Here is an 18,282-nt window from a genome sequence, read left to right as displayed (position 1 = left end):
AAAACTTTGTCTGTCTGTCACTCGATTCAACCGCCTGGCCAAAACCAACCAAGCTACTAGCACTGGTGGCACGGGGACATACACGTTAACATTATACAGCGCAAAGGAAACCTCAGGCCTATTTGAGGCACAATATATGTACATAACCGTGATACGCAGCGTTTATTCAACTAAGAATACACATTGGACTGGTTTTTACGTTATTAAATGTAAAATCAACAATTACAAATGGTGTCGAAGAGACGCTACGCGTTAAAAACAAGCCGACTGATGCCGCGGCTCTGTAGCTGGCTTTAAGCCAACCGTGATAAATGGTCCCAACAGATGGCACGAGAGCAGGGCGAACGCGGGAAACTTGAATTTAGCAAAACCTCCATTGCATCCATCATGGAAGGAGTGAGAGGGGAGGAGAAGAGGGGTGGGAGAAGAGAGGGTGTTACGTATCAGGGGCGGTAGAAGACTATCGTCTTTTGACGTCATTTGCATCAAAGCAAGCGGCCAATTTTTTCTCTCTTATTCGGTTTATGCAAAGCCGCTCCAATTATTGACATCGTTCGCACCGTACGCTGACTTGGCACTGCTCGCATTGCGGCTTCTTCGCAGCCATCGTACTGGACGCAGGACGCCGGCGGCTTCCAGTGGGGGCGCATGTACCGGCGCGCGGGCGACTGGACGCAGCTGTTCCTGTGGGCCGCGTTCGCCGCGTGGCTGCTCGCCGACGTGCTGCTGTGCGCCGTGCCCCGCTACGGCGCCTACTGCACGCAGCTCGCCGGCGCCCTCATGGTGCTCTCGGCCGTCGTGTACGGGAGCCTGCTGCCGGACATGCCGCTCGTCATTCCGCTCGAGGGACACTTCCTGCGACTGTCGCTCGGATGGAACTACTGGCTGGTGCTGGTCGTCGGTGGGTCGCCTCGTTCATTTACACCGCTGCGACACTGGCGCTTGGCCGGGACCCATTGTGGCGGGTGATATTGCAGCTTCGGGTACCGTTGCCATGCATGGCTGAGACACGAGCGCGCGATTCAGTGGTGATGATTATGATGAATAATAAATCATCCCCTTCGAAACGGGTCTGTGCTTAAGTTATTCCGGTGTGCTATGCATGCTTTTCATTCTTGCATTTTGTATACATCTCCGCAATCTTTGTTCTTTTCCTCAAAACTTATCTAAACTTTATCGCTACCTATGCCTGTAACGAAGTCGGCCGTATCAATCACTTCCCTGCATTTTCCAGGCGCTTCTGGAAGGTGCACATTGCCTGCGACTCTGGTTGCCAATGGTTACAGGTTACCAATGGCGGTCATCGATCAGCGCTCCTGCCGGCAGGAGCGCTACCACGAGCAAAACGTATGCGGTAGAATCACGACCAGTATTTAACCCTTTAACTGGCAACATATGAAGGAGTTGGTCTAGAATTGGTTCTGTTGGCCCTGTAGTGCCTTATTCCCGTCTCATAATGCAAAAATACATACCGAATGAAATGTGAGAACGTTTCTGCAAAAATTAAGCAAGATGCAGTTGGTCAACATTACTGTGGAGTTGCAGGTTAAATGCATGCTCGAAGACTAGTATTTCGTACTTGCTTGTGAAAGCCAGCAATGTACCGTTCTTTAGAGTTATAGTGATGAAGAGAAACAACTAAAGTAGTTTGTACTCCCTCACATCGCGTTGGAAACATTTGAAACCAGAAGCACCTTTGCGTACCCTCTCTGATAAATATAGGCTGGAGGTTATCTGAATGATTACTTTCCTGTCGCAGCTAAGCAACCTGCCAGAACCTTCTCAGACCTTTCATTTAAGTATATTCAGGGATTTTTCTTAGAAAGTTAAGCTTTGTACCGGGTTCTGGATTTTGTCATATACAACAATACCTTGATTTGGGCGAGTTCGTTCGTCTTGACAGTGTTTTTAAAACAGCGCTATGGACGAAGACAAAAAGTCCACAAACGACAGGACGCGCGCTGATCTTCTAATCAGCGTTTATTTCAATTTTCCGGCTATTTTACACGCACTGCGCATCAGGCACACATCATCATACGAAAGATTGTGCAGTCAATTGATTCAAGTACCTGGAAGGAAATTACACTTCATTTGTCATGCAGCGCCTAAGAACGACAGTAACAACAGCTTGATTTGGGCAAGTTGGTTTATACTGAATAACGTACGTACAGCGCAACAATTTGCGGAAGGAAACAAAGAGACAGGGATGAACGCTTACTTTCAACTGAGTTTATTGAATAAATTTGGGCCGCCAGCCGCCAGAGTAGAACCCCCCCCGGTCCCTCGCCTCCCTCCCCGTGCCTCGCGCGCGCCTTTCCCCGTCCGCGCATGAGATTGAGCCGAGAGCGTCGGCTGACCCTCGTAAAGCTTTCGCTCGCACATACAGCGTACGGCGCGTGGCGTCGACGTTGTCGTGTTTGGACTTTATGCGGAGCATCACGGCGACGAGAACGGCGACGGTAGAAATGATCTTTGAGTGTCCATATAATTGCCATCACATTAATACATGAATTAAAAATGTAGAGAGCTTAATTAACCACTTAAAGAGTTAGGAGGCTTAATCTTTATTTCGGAAAATGCCATAGTTTTACATACATAGTGTTGCTGCGAGACAGAAGAAGAAGACTACAGCATTAGGCCGGGCCCCATGAAGAAGATGTGGAACTTGATCCTCGCCATCTTGGCTGGCTGCTCTTACGCCTGTGCTACTCGCCTTACTTGTAATTATTTGTAAATACACTTTTTAAGTGAAGCTTTATAGATTCACAAGTGTCAGCGGTGGTGGGGGTGGCGGCGGCGGCGGGGTCACGCTGAAAAGTGGGCCGATCCTCGCGATAGTGCAGAAAAAGTCCAAGCTTAATGGAACATACCAGGGACAAAATAAGGGAGAAAGAGAGAGAGAAAGAAAGCGAGAGGGAAAGAAAGATCGTTAGAGGGAAAGAGAGAAAAAAATGGAGAAAGAGAGAAACAAACAAAGAGAGAGAGAAAGAGAGACAAAGAAAGTCACCACGAAGGTCAGAGAAAGAGAGGGAAAGAAAGAAATAGAGAGAGAAGGAAAGATAGAGAGAGAAAGAGAAAGAAAGAGAGAGAAAGTCACCACGAAGGTCAGAAAAAAAAGAGAGTGAATGGAAGAAAGAGAGAAGATGTACAACGCCGCTGTAGCAGACTGGGGATGTAGCAGACTCCGCAGGAGCCTGCTACATCCTGCGGAGCCTGCTACATCGGCCAGACCATGCGATGCCTTAATGATAGGCTACGTGAGCATAGTTGCAATGTGAACAAAGAGCAAGCCGATGGTTTTCTTGCACAGCACTGCAAGAATTGCCCCTGCCGGCCCGGGCCATCTTTGAAGATACGGCAATTCTAGGAAAAAGCCTAAACGAGATGACCAGGCTCATTATTGAGGCATATCACATCGCCACCTTCGGTAGCTCTTGTATCAGCAAACCGTCCATTTGATTATCCGGAAAAGAGGGGGAACTTATGCGTATGACATGATTATTATTTTTTTTTCACTTCCCATCCTGTAGCGAGATGTTCTATCAGGTTGCTCGCAGCACGTGTTCTATTGCAGGCGAGAGAGTGGTATATGCTGTGATCCCGCAATAAAGAACTTGTAAGTTAGTGCCAAACGTATGTGTTGTCTGTGTTCTTCCTCTTGTGTCCTGTTTCGGATGCGCTACGCCTTTTGCCTCCATCATGATGTCGAGACAAGCCTACGGTCTGCGCGGTAATGTCCAGCCAGCTCCTACATTGCTGCTGCTCTCTTTGCAGGTATCATGGCAATCATTTTTGGAGGGTCCATGGCCGTGGTAGACGTCCTTTACCCGAGCAAGTTCCCTACAATCTTGGAGGTGGACTACGACACGCCTTACCGCTACTTCGTCGCGCAAGGCAACCAAAGCAGTCGTAACACGAGCGCCGCTAACAGCACGGCGAACACGCCCGTGCCATTACCAAAGTACCAAAAGATGGGACACAGCGATGATTACAGGTAATCAAACGAGGTGTATTTTTTTCACGTAGGAAATACAAAGCGCGAATGTGGGGGTTTTTGGGGCCATCAATCGTTTCTGAGTCGCGGTGCGAAACTGAACAAATGCTGTACTTGCGGTGATCGTTGCTGCGCACTTTTACATGCACTGAGCGAGAAGGGCTTCACATGTTTGTCCGTCACAGCCACGCGAAGTCGCAGGCAATTGATGCAGAGGAAGCATCATCATCATCATCAGTTTATATTTATGTCCACTGCAGGACGAAGGCCTCTCCCTGCAATCTCGAATTACCCCTCTCTTGCGCTAGCTGATTCCAACTTGCGCCTGCAAATTTCCTAACTTCATCACCCGACCTGGTGTTCTGCCGTCCTCGACTGCGCTTCCCTTCTCTTGGTATCCATTCTGTAACTCTAATGGTCCACCGGTTATCCATCCTACGCATTACATGGCCTGTCCAGCTCCATTTTGTTTCTCTTAATGTCAACTAGGCTATTGCCTATCCCCGTTTGCTCTCCGATCCACACCGCTCTCTTCCGGTCTCTTAATGTTAGGCCTAACATTTTTTGTTCCATCGCTGTGTAGTCCTTAACTTGTTCTCGAGCTTCTTTGTTAACCTCCAAGTTTCTGCCCCATATCTTAGCACCGTAGAATGCAATGATTGTAGACTTTTCAACGTCAGTGGTAAGCTCTCAGTCAGGATTTGATAGTGCCTGCCTTATGCACTCCAACCGAATTTTGTTCTTCTGTAAATTTTTCTCATGGTCAGGGTCCCCTGTGAGTAATTGTCCTAGATAAATGTACTCCTTTACAGACTCTAGAGGTACACTGGGCATCCTGAATTCTTGTTTTCTTGCCAGGCTATTGAACATTGTTTGTCTGCTGCATATTCATCTTCAACCCCACTCTTACACCTTCTCAATTAAGGTCCTCAATCATTTGTTGTAATTCATCTCCACTGTTGCTGAATATAACAGTATCATCTGCAAACCGAAGGTTGCTGAGATATTCGCCGTTGACCCTCACTCCTAAGCCTTCCCAGTCTAACAGCTTGAATACTTCTTCTAAGCATGCAATGAATAGCATTGGAGAGATTGTGTCTCCTTGCCTTACCCCTTTCTTGATAGGTAACTTTCTACTTTTCTTGTGTAGAACCAAGGTAGCTGTAGAATCCTTGTAGATATTCGCTAAGATTCACGTACGCCTCCTGTACTTCTTGATTACACAATGCCTCTATGACTGCTGGTATCTCTACTGAATCAAATGCCTTTTCATAATCTGTGAGAGCCATCTTGAGAGGTTGATTGTACTCCACAGATTTCTCGATTACCTGATTGATGACATGGATGTGATCCATCATAGAATGTCCCTTCCTGAAGCCAGCTTGATCTCTTGGTTGGCTTAAGTCAAGTGTTGCCCTGATTCTATTAGAAGTTATCTTGGTAAATATTTTATACAATACTGAAAGCAAGCTAATGGGTGTATAATTCTTCAATTCTTTAAAGGGACCTAAAGAGAAACCGGGTGTAAAGCTTTAATGGTAGATTATCCTATCACAATCACAGTCATACCCTTCTTACGGCGAACAGATGTTTAATAAGTGAGAAAATAGCGAAAAACTGAAGGATAGGTGCTGACGCCCCTTCGAATTTCCCGCACTACACGTTCGTGACGTCGAAGATTACAAACGCTGGCCGGTCGCGATTTGTCGAGAGCGATTTATCGCTGTTAATAAAACGCAAAATGAAATACACCTTAAACGTACATAAACAGCAACTGCCAACTTTTTAAACCGTTTGAAGCGAGGAAGTACAAGTTTAGCGCAAAGTTAAATAAGAAAAAATAGCATCGCGCTTCATGCGGTCGTAATAGTTTCGTAGTTTCGTTTTTGCTACATGCATCATCGCGCGCGCCTGTTCCGCTCTACAGTGTTTGGTTGCGTGTTGCGTGGCTCGAAAAACGTTGACTTCGCGGGAAGCAGCCAGAAAATGCCTCGTGTGTGTAGTGTTGAGGGCTGTATAAACGGCCCAAGGCGCTTGCTCAGGGGCAGCGGCAGTGTAGACCCGAATGTGTCCTTTCATGTGTTGCCGTGCGATGAGCCCCGGTTCCCCTGCGTTCGCAATGGCTCAGTGCTCCGCCGATGATAAAACGGCGAAAGAGCCAGAGAAACCGATGGTGTGCTCTCTGCATTTCTCGCCCTCCGATTATGTATATAATCCTGCCCTCGGAAAGTATCTTGGCGTACCCCAGAGGCCACTCCTTTCTCAAGCAGCTGTTACCTCAATGCGGCCTTCATTAAACCCCCTACCGGTGCCCCTGCAGAAGAAAACTGGCGGCTCGGTGAGTGCTGAATGTCATTAAATAAAGCCACGAAATAACCATACCGAGTACGTGCGCAACTTTCTACGCGTGTTCTGTCGGGAATGTCGTCGCCTGGTGGACCGGACGCCTCGCATTCCGTTGACGAAAACGAAGCTCTGCTTTCCGCCGGCCCTGCCGGTGGCTCACCGCCATCGCACGCGGAGACACCTACCGCTCGAGCACGGAGGATCGTTTCGCGCTCCGTTTCACTGAATATCGCTGAAATGCAGTCCTGCTTCCCTGGCGAGCTCTTCGTTCCAAGGTTCAGCGGCAGCAACGGTATCCATCGCGGCGAACGCAAACGCAGCGGCCATGCAGCCAGCGCCTCGGCCGTTTACGCAAGCGGTGACGTATCGTGGCGCATTGTGATTCGCTGAGACCAATGAAATCTGTGACGACACTGCTTCAGTGCCAAATCTAGGGTGAGAGAAATTGAGGAAGAGATATTTGGTCTTTGTTTACGAATTTCTCCGCTAATAACTCATATTTTTGCACCCAACAAAAACTGCATGCATTCCTGAAGGTCCCTCCTTTATTCCAGCTGAACTTCCTGTTTCTCTTTAGTGTCCCTTTAACGTCTCTCTTCGTATGGATTAGTATAATGTTGGCGTTCTTCCAGCTCTCTGGTACACTTGAAGTCAAGGGGCATCGCTAATAAGGGCCGCAAGCTTTTCAAGCATGACATCTCTTCCATCTTTGATTAAATTGACTGTTATTCCATCTTCTCCAGCAGATTTTCCCCTTGTCATGTCTTTCAAGGCCCTTCTAACTTCATCGCTAGTCATAGAAGGAGCCTCTGCATCCGGTTCATCACTACTTCGAATTAATGTAGCTTGGCTGTTATTGGGACTGGACAGGTCAGTATAGAATTCTTCCGCTTCTTTTGCTATGTCATCAAAATTGCTGATATTTCCCTGCTTATCTTTCTGTGCATACATCTTGCCTTGTCCTATTCCAAGTTTTCTTTTTTCTGATTTCATGCTGCAGCTATATTTTACGGCTTCCTCAATCTTTCCCATGTTATAATTTCAAATATCCCTTACTTTCTTCTTGTTGATCAGTTTTGACAGTTCAGCGAATTCTATCCGATCTCTTGAGTTGGACACTTTCATGTTTTGTCATTTCTTTATTAGGGCTTTTGTCTTGGGAGAGCTTACCTAATGGTTGCCTTGATGCCGCACCCTCTCGAGTGAGGCTAGCTTAGCAGGACTATTCGAGGAATTATCAGGCATTACCTGGCCTTAGCAAGTCCTTAGCGAGGTTACAAGAATTGGTGAGGCTTACACAGTGCTGACTAACGGCCACGTCCTCTGCTACAGAGGTCTTCCAGATAAGAGAGAATTCGGGGTAGGATTTTTAGTCCATAAGAACATAGCGGGCAACATTGGTGAATTTACAACATTAATGAGAGGGTAGCAGTCGTCGTAATAAAGCTGAATAGGAATTACAAAATGAAGGTAGTACAAGCCTACGCCCAAACCTCCAGTCACAATGATGGAGAAATAGAACTGTTTTATGAAGATGTTGAATTAGCAATGAGAAAAGTTCAAACTCGGTATACTGTACTCATGGGTAACTTCAATGCAAAAGTGGGGAAAAAGCAGGTTGGTGAGCAAGCAATTGGCAACTACAGCATCGATTCTAGGAATGCAAGAGGAGAGATGTTGGTAGAATTCGCGGAAAGGAATAGGCTTCGAATAATGAATACCTTCTTCAGGAAGCGTAGCAACAGGAAGTGGACCTGTGAAAGCGCTAATGGAGAAACAAGGAATGAAATATCTTTCATACTTTCTGTCGATCCAAGCATAGTGCAGGATGCAGAAGTGTTAGGTAAGGTAAAGTACACGAGACCATAGGTTAGTGAGACCTAGGATTTCTCTCAATTTGAAGAGAGAAAGAATGAAATTAGAAGAAACAGGCCAACGTAGATGCAGTAAGGGTAAAAGCAGACCAATTCAGGCTAGTGCTCGCTAACAAATATGCAGCTTTAGAACAGGAAGATGAAGACAACATAGAGGTAGTGAATAAAACCATAACAAGGCTGATCTCAGAAGCAGCAATTGAAAAGGAAGCATAGGGCAAGTTAGTTGCTGTTTGATTGAAATGTACAAAAGATAAAGTAAATGAAAGGGCATTAAAAGATAGCTTGCCATGAGTGGGGACCGTTCGGTCCCCACTTGTCACACATAAGCCGTCTTCTTGAAAACAAGCACTGAAGCGATTCCCTAGTATCTGCAGTTGAACAATAGCACTCGTTCGGGAAAAACAGTAAGGCTATGACCAAGTAAGAGACATTCTCTCAAGCAAATCCAAAAAAATAAGAGTTCAGTTTGTGTCGGGACGTTTGTTTGACCTACCTTTGCCCGCATCCTCTGCGTATTACCCGTGCCGTGCTATACCATGAAAGGTACCAGGATGGTCTCCTTCTTTCCGTCTAAAGACACAACACACAACACACTTTGCTTAGGTGCATCGTCTCTCCTTGTAATTGAAACAGGTGCACAGCTGGCCACACATAAGCCGTCTTCTTGAAAAGAAGCACTGAAGCAATTCCCTAGTATCTGCAGTTGAACAATAGCACTCGTTCGGGAAAAACAGTAAGGCTATGACCAAGTAAGAGACATTCTCTCAAGCAAATCCAAAAAAATAAGAGTTCAGCTTGTGTCGGCACGTGTATTTGACCTACCTTTGCCCACATCCTCTGCGTATTACCCGTGTCGTGCTATACCATGAAAGGTACCACGATGGTCTCCTTCCTTCCGTCTAAAGACACAACACACAACACGCTTCGCTTAGGTGCATCGTCTCTCCTTCTAATTGAAACAGGTGCACAGCTGGTCACACATAAGCCGTCTTCTTGAAAACAAGCACTGAAGCGATTCCCTAGTATCTGCAGTTGAACAATAGCACTCGTTCGGGAAAAACAATAAGGCTATGACCAAGTAAGAGACATTCTCTCAAGCAAATCCAAAAAAATAAGAAATCAGTTTGTGTCGGCACGTGTATTTGACCTATCTTTGCCCACATCCTCTGCGTATTACCCGTGCCGTGCAATACCATGAAAGGTACCACGATGGTCTCCTTCCTTCGGTCTAAAGACACAACACACAACACGCTTCGCTTAGGTGCATCGTCTCTCCTTCTAATTGAAACAGGTGCACAGCTGGTCACACATAAGCCGTCTTCTTGAAAACAAGCACTGAAGCGATTCCCTAGTATCTGCAGTTGAAGAATAGCACTCGTTCGGGGAAAACAGTAAGGCGATGACCAAGTAAGAGACATTCTCTCGAGCAAATCCAAAAAAAGTAAGAGTTCAGTTTGTGTCGGCACATGTATTTGACCAATCTTTGCAAGAGGTTGATGGTTGCACGAAACACGAAGTGCTATGCATTCTCCAAAGTACGAAACCCATTACTACAACACAACATTAAACGCTGTAGAAGTAGAACAAAGTTCATCACAGGGAAATTTTTTCGGCATACCTGCAAGAGCTCTCTGAGGCAATTGGTCGGTCTTAATGAAAATGCGAATAATGAGGTGTGAGCCAGAGCTTACGAAAAAATGGCGTCCACTGTTTAACTCAATATCTTATAATCATTCCTGAATCTCGTAATAACCAGGGTTTCTAGGTGAATTATTCGATTGACTTTGAGATCCGGCTTTTGTCAATATTTGTTACTACCTGCTATCATCTGAGCACGATGGCGTGGGTTTGACTACCAGCGGCAGCCACTAGTTGCTGAATTCAGGAATGCTTGTATACGTGTTATTAGGGTCGAGTTGGCATTTAGCAGCCTATGCTGTCCTCATTTTTCTTTCTCTCTTTTTTTCGCCGTTCTCAACTCGTTTGCAATGCTTGGGAAGTGCAGTACAGAACTCTAGCTGGCACTACACATCAGCTTATCCCTTCAGTTGGTGAAGCATCCATCAACCAATATTTCTATACCTCATTGTCAGCAAAGGGACTGCCTGTTCGGCTAGTTGGTCTGTCATGTTGACTTGAAAACACTGCGCAAACAATCTGGGACACAGACACGGGGAACAGATGAAGACAAACGCTTTCGTCGTCCTATGTTCCCTTTGTCTGTGTCCCGATTGTCTTGCGCTAAATTTCCCACTCAATATTGACAGCAACGTTTACATTAACGAGATGGGATTATCAGGCGATGTTTTATCATTAGAGGATATTTGACATGTTCACTGGGACAACCATGTTTAGGCGGACCTTTGCACAGCCACTATCCACAAAAACCTTTACATGTGCCAATGTCATCGTAATTCCTGTTCGTCAGCACTAAACTCCATTTTGCTACTCTGTATAGTGATCACAGACAACAAGACTACGAGAAGACGACAGTCCGTGTTGTCATCTCCTGGCAATCTGCGATGCTTATTCGGCAAGTTGATATTCAACCAACTAGACAAAATTGGCACTCTTGCCTAGGTGCCGCATGCGCTTATAGCAATTCGTTGTTGCACGAGAGGGCCACAGTTAATCTTCGAGTTTCCAATAAACGACGTGTTGTGCAGTTCTTTTACGAAGGACAGCCGCTAGCAAAATTCAAGTGTAGGTAGTAAGTACGGCTCCCACCCATGGCAAGTTGTCTTTTTTTTTAACAGCAGAGCTGTTGAAGTCAAATGTTATTCCGTAACGTGCGAACAGAAATTGTGGGCCGATCCTGGCGGTAGTGCAGAAAGGGTCCAAGTGCTATGGCACTTACCCCTATGAACTAGCAAAGCTGAGCCTGGTAAGTCTAGCTAAGCATGGTTGGGACTTCTTAAGCTTAGTCAGTCATCGATAGCCAATCAATAGCTAATTGATAATCGATCAATAAATCCCCGAAAATGCTGGGGATGACTTGGTTGTCCTTAGCCTAGCCTACGTAGGAAGATTATTTAAGAGTAGAAACTCCCGTCTGCGCGGGTGACCAGATAACGTCACATTAGTATGCGCCGACGTAGGTGCATGCAGTGGCGGCGCCTTGCGGCGCGTCATGCAAGCAGCAGTGAAAAAAAAACAGAAGTCCGGGCGGGCTGCTCGGGCGCGTTCTCTTCGGTGGCGCCCGTGTCTTCCGCTCAAAGCAGACGACAAGCAGACACCATGGGCGTTCGCTTCAGCGGGCACGCCGTAACGCTGTATTTGTGGGCCTTTAAGCCAAACAGCAACTGTTTTTGTCGGTGTCTGTTTGAGGTCCGTAATACTAACAGCGCTGCTACGTGCAGTCTGCCCTTCGGAATTTGCTAGCAGGTAGGACGCGTGAGTGCCCTGTGTAGAACTTCTCAGATGCGTGGCCGAAAGGCAGCAACACACGCGACCGGTTGCCTAGGCAACTGAAACGGCGATAATTTCTTTCTCGGCCCCCAGGAGCCGCCAGAATGATAGTGGCTATGCGGGCTTGTGACATATCCTGGTCGCCGCAACTGGCAGAGTTTCCACTCCTAAAGGTTTCTTGCTCCGTGGCCTAGCCCAAATACGTGGTCAATACCTTGCAATAGCCAGTCGATTGCCAATCGATAGCTAATCGATAATCGATGAATAATTAATAAATCACGGAAAATGCTGGGGATGACTTGGTAGTGCTTAGCCTAGCCCAAAAGCCAGGACTAGCTAGGTGTCCATCAGCTCCGCTGTCTCTTTAGCATTGCGCCGCCAGTGCAAGCTACATTACTTTTTTACTCAAATTTTTCTTTAGCTTTAAGACAATAAACCGTTACTTGCCCCTATACCTTTGCTGGCTTCATATGGCTCGAGCTTGATTGAGCAATGTAGGGTAATCTCTGTAAAGCACAAGTCCCTTCGGGCAACGCATTATCCCAGTCTTTCTTTGCTCGAACGTCGCTAGAAAAGTAGGACCTTCCTAGAAACGTTGTTTTCATCAGCGATAATTTTTATTTCCGTGACGCCGTGGTGAACATACTGCAGTGCATTTTTATTTAGTGATACATGCCGTTATATTATGCATTTATTATTATACATTAGCTTTTTTTCTGCGTGCTCAATATATTCCTGCCATTGCACTATGCACCAGCGCATCTGAACTTTTTTCTTTTTCATTTTTTTTAAATATGTGTGATATACCACGAAACCCACTCGCCTCTTGTGTGCCTCGGGAAAGGCCCTCTTGACGCTAAAAATAAACAAATTGGGCCTTAGCGTAACACAAGTGGAAAGCCCTCGCAAAATCATTCGTTTAGGCTTTCTTTATTGGAAGTCTGGCTCACCTGCAAAAGTTAATCCTTCCTGCACCACATTTATCGCTAATGATCACCAAGTTGGTGTTTTAATCGGGAGGGCAAATTTTCTTTCTTTATTTGAAAATGAGACGACTGTCAACGGTGGAGGTGAAAGCAGCACACGTGCCTCCTGGCAGGTCATGACAGGCTGCATCTGGACTCCAGATATGCACCAGAACAGGAGTAAAAGAAACAAATAAAACAACCGAATACCGGTAGCACTGAAAATGGAATGCGTACAACCGATATTATGCGACATACGATCAAAAAAATGTCAATTTAGGGATCAAAGGCGAAGAATAGAAAAAGTCGCAGTTTCGCGCTAACCATTCAATGCGATGGAAATGCTTAGACAGCTATACGAATTAGGGGTATAAACTTGCAAACATTCGCTTACTATCTAAATTAACAAGCCCATCTCAGCGCGCACAGGCAAACATGCACAAATCACATTCTATGACCGCGAACATTCGCTGTGAAAACGCTGGCACGAGGAAGCACAGCAGCGAGCGAATTGACGTTCGTGATGTTCCACGCAAACTGGGCGGCGAGAACCCAACACGGACAGAGGTGCGCCGTCGCGACACAAATCGAGACGGGGAGCGGCGGTGTACTCCGGCAGCAATCGCGCGGCATATCAGGTCTAGTAGTAAAAACATAAATACCCCAGATCGGCGCTGCAGTAGCACAATGGTAAGAGCATCGCACGCGTAATGCGAAGATGCGTTCCCCACCTGCGGCAAGTTGTTTTTTCCATCAACTTCCATTAATTTATCATTTCTTTAATTCACTTAGTGAATTTCCCCTATGTTGTCCTTGGTGTCTATGTTTGTTTGCTTCCTATGATACGATGAAATAAAATCGGGCCCCTCTGTTCCCTTTCTTCTCGTTTTTTTTTTCTCGCGCCGCTTGAATGAATGTGTAGTAGGGTCATAGGAATTAGTTGAACGGCTCTCGCGACCTTGCTTTTGATGCACGTGCTTGTCTTCTCCGCTTTCCATTGTCTCGCCGTACTCCTGCCACAGTGCAGGCAGCAAACCGTGTCTTCTATTTGACCTTTCGCATCTCACTTATATCCCTCCCTCAGGAAATGTTGGCTAACTTATACATAGAGCAGCAGAATTATCACTAACGCAAGCCTTCTCATTTATTTTGAAGCGCACCCACTAATTCCCGACCGAGCGTGTATCTGCTTTTCCCATAATTCTGATACTCGAGCGCTAATGATCACCTTTGCAGGAGGGCTGAGCGTAGCGTCCGCGCTGTGCTACATTCGGTTCCTTGCGGTTGCTTTGTCTGCGCTACGATTTTTCCAAGTAATAACGAATGTTCCCAAATTTTCGTTCCAGTTATCTCGGGCTAAATTATCTTAGTCAAATCGACGCTACCTTTTCCTAGGCTTGAACTCGAACGTAACTAAGGTAAAAACAGGACGATGACGAGAGGAGTCATACGGCACTGACTTTATGTACATTGGAAGTGCAAACCTTCCAGTTCTGAAATGTACCATCCAGCCCGATTCAACACAGTGCTGCATATATACTAGCATTCTAGTTTTGGGGATAAGCGATGATTACGGAAGGCTTACATGCAACCACGGTGCCATCGCTACGTCACGTGACGCCGCATTGCATTCCATCTGTAGCAAGGATCGAGTCTAACTTCAGTGTCGCGCTCTTCATGATGGGGTGCCACCCCTGCATATTGCGCAACCAGTGTGGGCAAAACGATTTTTTTTCTTTCACGTTTATTGTCGTCACCTCACAGGCTCCAGTAACGGAGCATTGTGTAGGGGGGGGGGGGGTACATAGATACGGGTAATGTCAGGAGCATGAGTCACTTGATTATACAATGCTCATTCACCGTTTGTACAGATCACTGAAAAGTAAAAACATCATTACACAGTAGTTAATGACGCATTAGTAATTAGAAAAAAAAAACCGGCAGATCCCACGCTCTGTGGGAATCGATGTTATGCGAAGCAGCGTGCAGTGTGCCTACCAAGTTAACGAAACGACCATGGGAGCACCGAAGCGTAGGCGGCTGTTGCATGACCTACATGACACGAATGTCATGGCATTCATGCCATGACCTGTCATTTATGTCTGCACCCATTTCAGTGGTTTTGGAGTGTTAATCTTTTTTCGCGGAGTCATTGTCATTTTTCCTGAGTCATGCTCAAGACTATGGCTTCTACCATCATCCTTTAGTGTTTCCTTCACTTAGTACCCACGTCCGAACCCATTTCTGTGGTTTTTGAGTGCTAATCTTTTTTCGCTGAGTTATTCTCATTTTTGATGAGACATGGTCATGACTCTGACTTCTACCATCATCCTTTAGTGTTTCCTTCACTTAGTACCCCCGTCAGAACCAATTTCAGAAGCTTTTGAGTGTTAATCTTTTTTCGCTGAGTCATTGGAATTTTTGCTGAGTCATGCTTATGACTGTGACTTCTACCAGCATCCTTTAGTGTTTCCTTCACTTAGTACCCAGGTCCGAACCCATTTCAGCGGTTTTTGAGTGATAATATTTTTCGCTGGGTCATTGTCATGACATAAATGATAGGTTATGACATTTATGTCATGACCTATCACTTATGTTCGTCATACACTCCGGTCATATTATGCCAATTTTGGTACCTACCAAGTTAATGAAACGACCATGACAGCACCAAGACGTAGGCGGCGCTTTCATGACCTACATGACACGCATGTCATGACATATCATTTATGTTCGTCACATACTCTTGTCATAGTATGCCGATTTTTGTACATACCAAGTTAACGATACGGCCATGAGAGCACAAAGACGTAGGCGGCTAGATAGATAGATAGATAGATAGATAGATAGATAGATAGATAGATAGATATTGTCAAAGTAGCAAATGTTCGCCAAGAGATGCTTCGCATTTAAGAAGGCCGTGAAGTAGCTGAATCACAGATGTTCAGAATGTGCTCCGGAAGACCAGACATTAGGGCACTGAATGCCCAAAATTACTTAATTACTGGGAAATCTGTGCACTGACGCCCCATTTAAGTCGGGAACATTACGGCGGGCGTGAGAGCAAATATTTATTGCCAATGACACTCGGAAATATTTTCACGCAGTCGGAAGACAGAACGTTTCTGTTTTATCAGTCAGAACTCTCGCGATAGCGTGCGAAATCGCGAAGCCGGCGCACAAAACCTTTCTTGGCTTTCGTCTTCTATAAGCCGGATGGCTACACCAGGTGGCCCAACGTCCGAGTCAATGAAACGTCACCACACAGGAGTAACTGGACATAACTGTGAGAGGCTTTCGGTTGGTGATGTAGAGGCTATTCCCACGCTAGGATTGGAGGGTCAGTTCCCTTCTCCCCATATTGCGTTATGGGTTTTAAAACATATAGTAGCGTCAAAAAACAAAAAAGTGCAGGCAGGACCCACTGGACGTTGTATCTGTGTAACATTATATTGGCAGGCGGCAGTTGCCTAGTTGTAATGCGTAGGATGGATAACCGGTGGACCATTAGGGTTACAGAATGGATACCAAGAGGAGGGAAGCGCAGTCGAGGTCGACAGAAAACCAGATGGGATGATGAAGTTAGGAAATTTGCAGTCGCAAGTTGGAATACGCTAGCGCAAGACAGGGGTAAGTGGAGATCGCAGGGAGAGGCCTTCGTCCTGCAGTGGACATAAAATATAGGCTGATGATGATGATGATGATGATGATGATGATGGCTGGCTGGCTGGCTGGCTGGCTGGCTGGCTGTCCGTCCGTCCGTCCGTCCGTCCGTCCGTCCGTCCGTCCGTCCGTCCGTCCGTCCGTCCGTCCGTCCGTCCGTCCGTCCGTCCGTCCGTCCGTCCGTCCGTCCGTCCGTCCGTCCGTCCGTCCGTCCGTCCGTCCGTCCGTCCGTCCGTCCGTCCGTCCGTCCGTCCGTCCGTCCGTCCGTCCGTCCGTCCGTCCGTCCGTCCGTCCGTCCGTCCGTCCGTCCGTCCGTCGTCCGTCTCGTCCGTCCGTCGTCGGTCTGTCTGTCGTCTGTCTGTCTGTCCGTCTGTCTGTCTGTCTGTCCTGTCTGTCTGTCTGTCTGTCTGTCTGTCTGTCTGTCTGTCTGTCTGTCTGTCTGTCTGTCTGGTCTGTCTGTCTGTCTGTCTGTCTGTCTGTCGGTCTTCTGTCTTTCTGTCTGTCTGTCTGTCTGTCGTCTGTCTGTCCTGTCTGTCTGTCTGTCTGTCTGTCTGTCTGTCTGTCTGTCTGTCTGTCTGTCTGTCTGTCTGTCTGTCTGTCTGTCTGTCTGTCTGTCTAGCCTACGTCTTCGGCGCTCTCATGGTCGTTTCGTTAACTTGGTAGGTAACATAATTGGCATAGTATGACAACAGTGTATGGTGAACATAAATGATAGGTCATGACATGCGTGTCATGTTTCATGGAACAGCCGCCTAAAATGACAGTGACCCAGCGAAAAGACATTAACACTCAAAAACCACTTAAATAGGTTCGGACGTGGGACTAAGGGAACGAAACACTAAAAAATGATGATAGAACGCATAGTTATGACTATGACTCAGCAAAAAAGTTTAACACTTACAAAACCACTGAAATGGGTTCTGACGTGGGTACTAAGTGGAGGAAACACTAAAGGGTGGAAGCCGTAGTCATGACTAGGGCTTTCGCCTTAACTTTTTCCGTACCGCGCCCATTGAGCTTGGTTAGCTCTCTATCGATGGTTTGAAACGCCGCTTTCGAGACCTTCCGCGCCGCTCAAGGACATACTGCGCTGTCGGACGTGAAGAACTATATATTCGTTTTCTAATCAGTTCGCTTTTTATCCGCCAAGCGGTGATTTTAAATGTGCTCCGAAGTTTCGCGATCGTCAATGGAGAACGAAAAAATGGCCGCCCGCTATCGAGGGTTTGAAACGCCGCTTTCGAGACCTTACGCGCCGCTCACGGACACACTGCACCGTCGGACGTGAAAGAGGAGAAAGTATATTTTTGTTTTCTAAGCAGTGCGCTTTTTTCCCGCCAAGCGGTGATTTTAAACGTGCTCCGAAGTTTCGCGATCGTCAAAGGAGAACGAAAAAATGGCCGTCCGCTATCGATGGTTTGAAACGTTGCTTTCGAGACCTTCCGCGCCGCTCACGGACACACTGGACCGTCGGACGTGAAAGAGGAGATACTATATTTTTGTTTTCTAGGCAGTTCGCTTTTTTCAAGCCAAGCGGTGATTTTTAAACGCGCTTCGAAGTTTCGCGAACGTCAAAGGAGAACGCAACAATGTCCGGCTCCGGAAACGGCGCGCGCGCTTCGGGAGATCGCAGATATCGCGATGCCTCTGCGGCTGATCTTATCGATACATCGAATAGCAGCGAGTCAGAGGACGCTGACTTTTCGGCGGACATTGAGTCTGAAAGCGACGAGGACGCAAACCAGCCGGGAACATCGGCCGCCGCAGCCCTGCATGCCCAACTATAGTGCTTGCAGTTAAATTTTTGTAGCGAAATACCTGTTCCATGAAAAATTTTGATTTTTCGGAGATAGTGCCTAATAGACGGCAATACATTTTGTATATCTCTTAAATTTCGTTAAAATTTTTCCTTAGTAGATAGAAGCGTGTCTTTACAAACTTTGTTCAATTTTATTGCAGAATCTTGATTTGAATAATATATATCTTTTTATGACACACATGTCGTTAATAAAAGTTCTATGCGTGAAAAGTG

General features: G+C 46.5%; 1 protein-coding gene across 2 annotated transcripts in view; it reads left to right on the top strand.

The window, feature by feature from the left end:
* LOC119441293 (dual oxidase maturation factor 1) overlaps positions 1-18,282 on the top strand; it is a 181,541-nt gene that overhangs the window by 160,147 nt on the left and 3,112 nt on the right. For both annotated transcript variants that reach the window (XM_049661124.1, XM_037705916.2), the window contains 2 exons: positions 604-901; positions 3,775-3,994. In XM_049661124.1, coding sequence (XP_049517081.1) covers positions 604-901; positions 3,775-3,994 — 518 coding nt within the window. The remainder of the gene's footprint in view (positions 1-603; positions 902-3,774; positions 3,995-18,282) is intronic.

The sequence above is a fragment of the Dermacentor silvarum genome, chromosome 2, assembly GCF_013339745.2.
Source record: "Dermacentor silvarum isolate Dsil-2018 chromosome 2, BIME_Dsil_1.4, whole genome shotgun sequence".
In the NCBI taxonomy this organism is placed as follows: Eukaryota; Metazoa; Arthropoda; class Arachnida; order Ixodida; family Ixodidae; genus Dermacentor; species Dermacentor silvarum.
The sequence above is the reverse complement of the archived record's forward strand: the minus strand, read 5'-3'. Positions and strand labels throughout refer to the sequence as shown.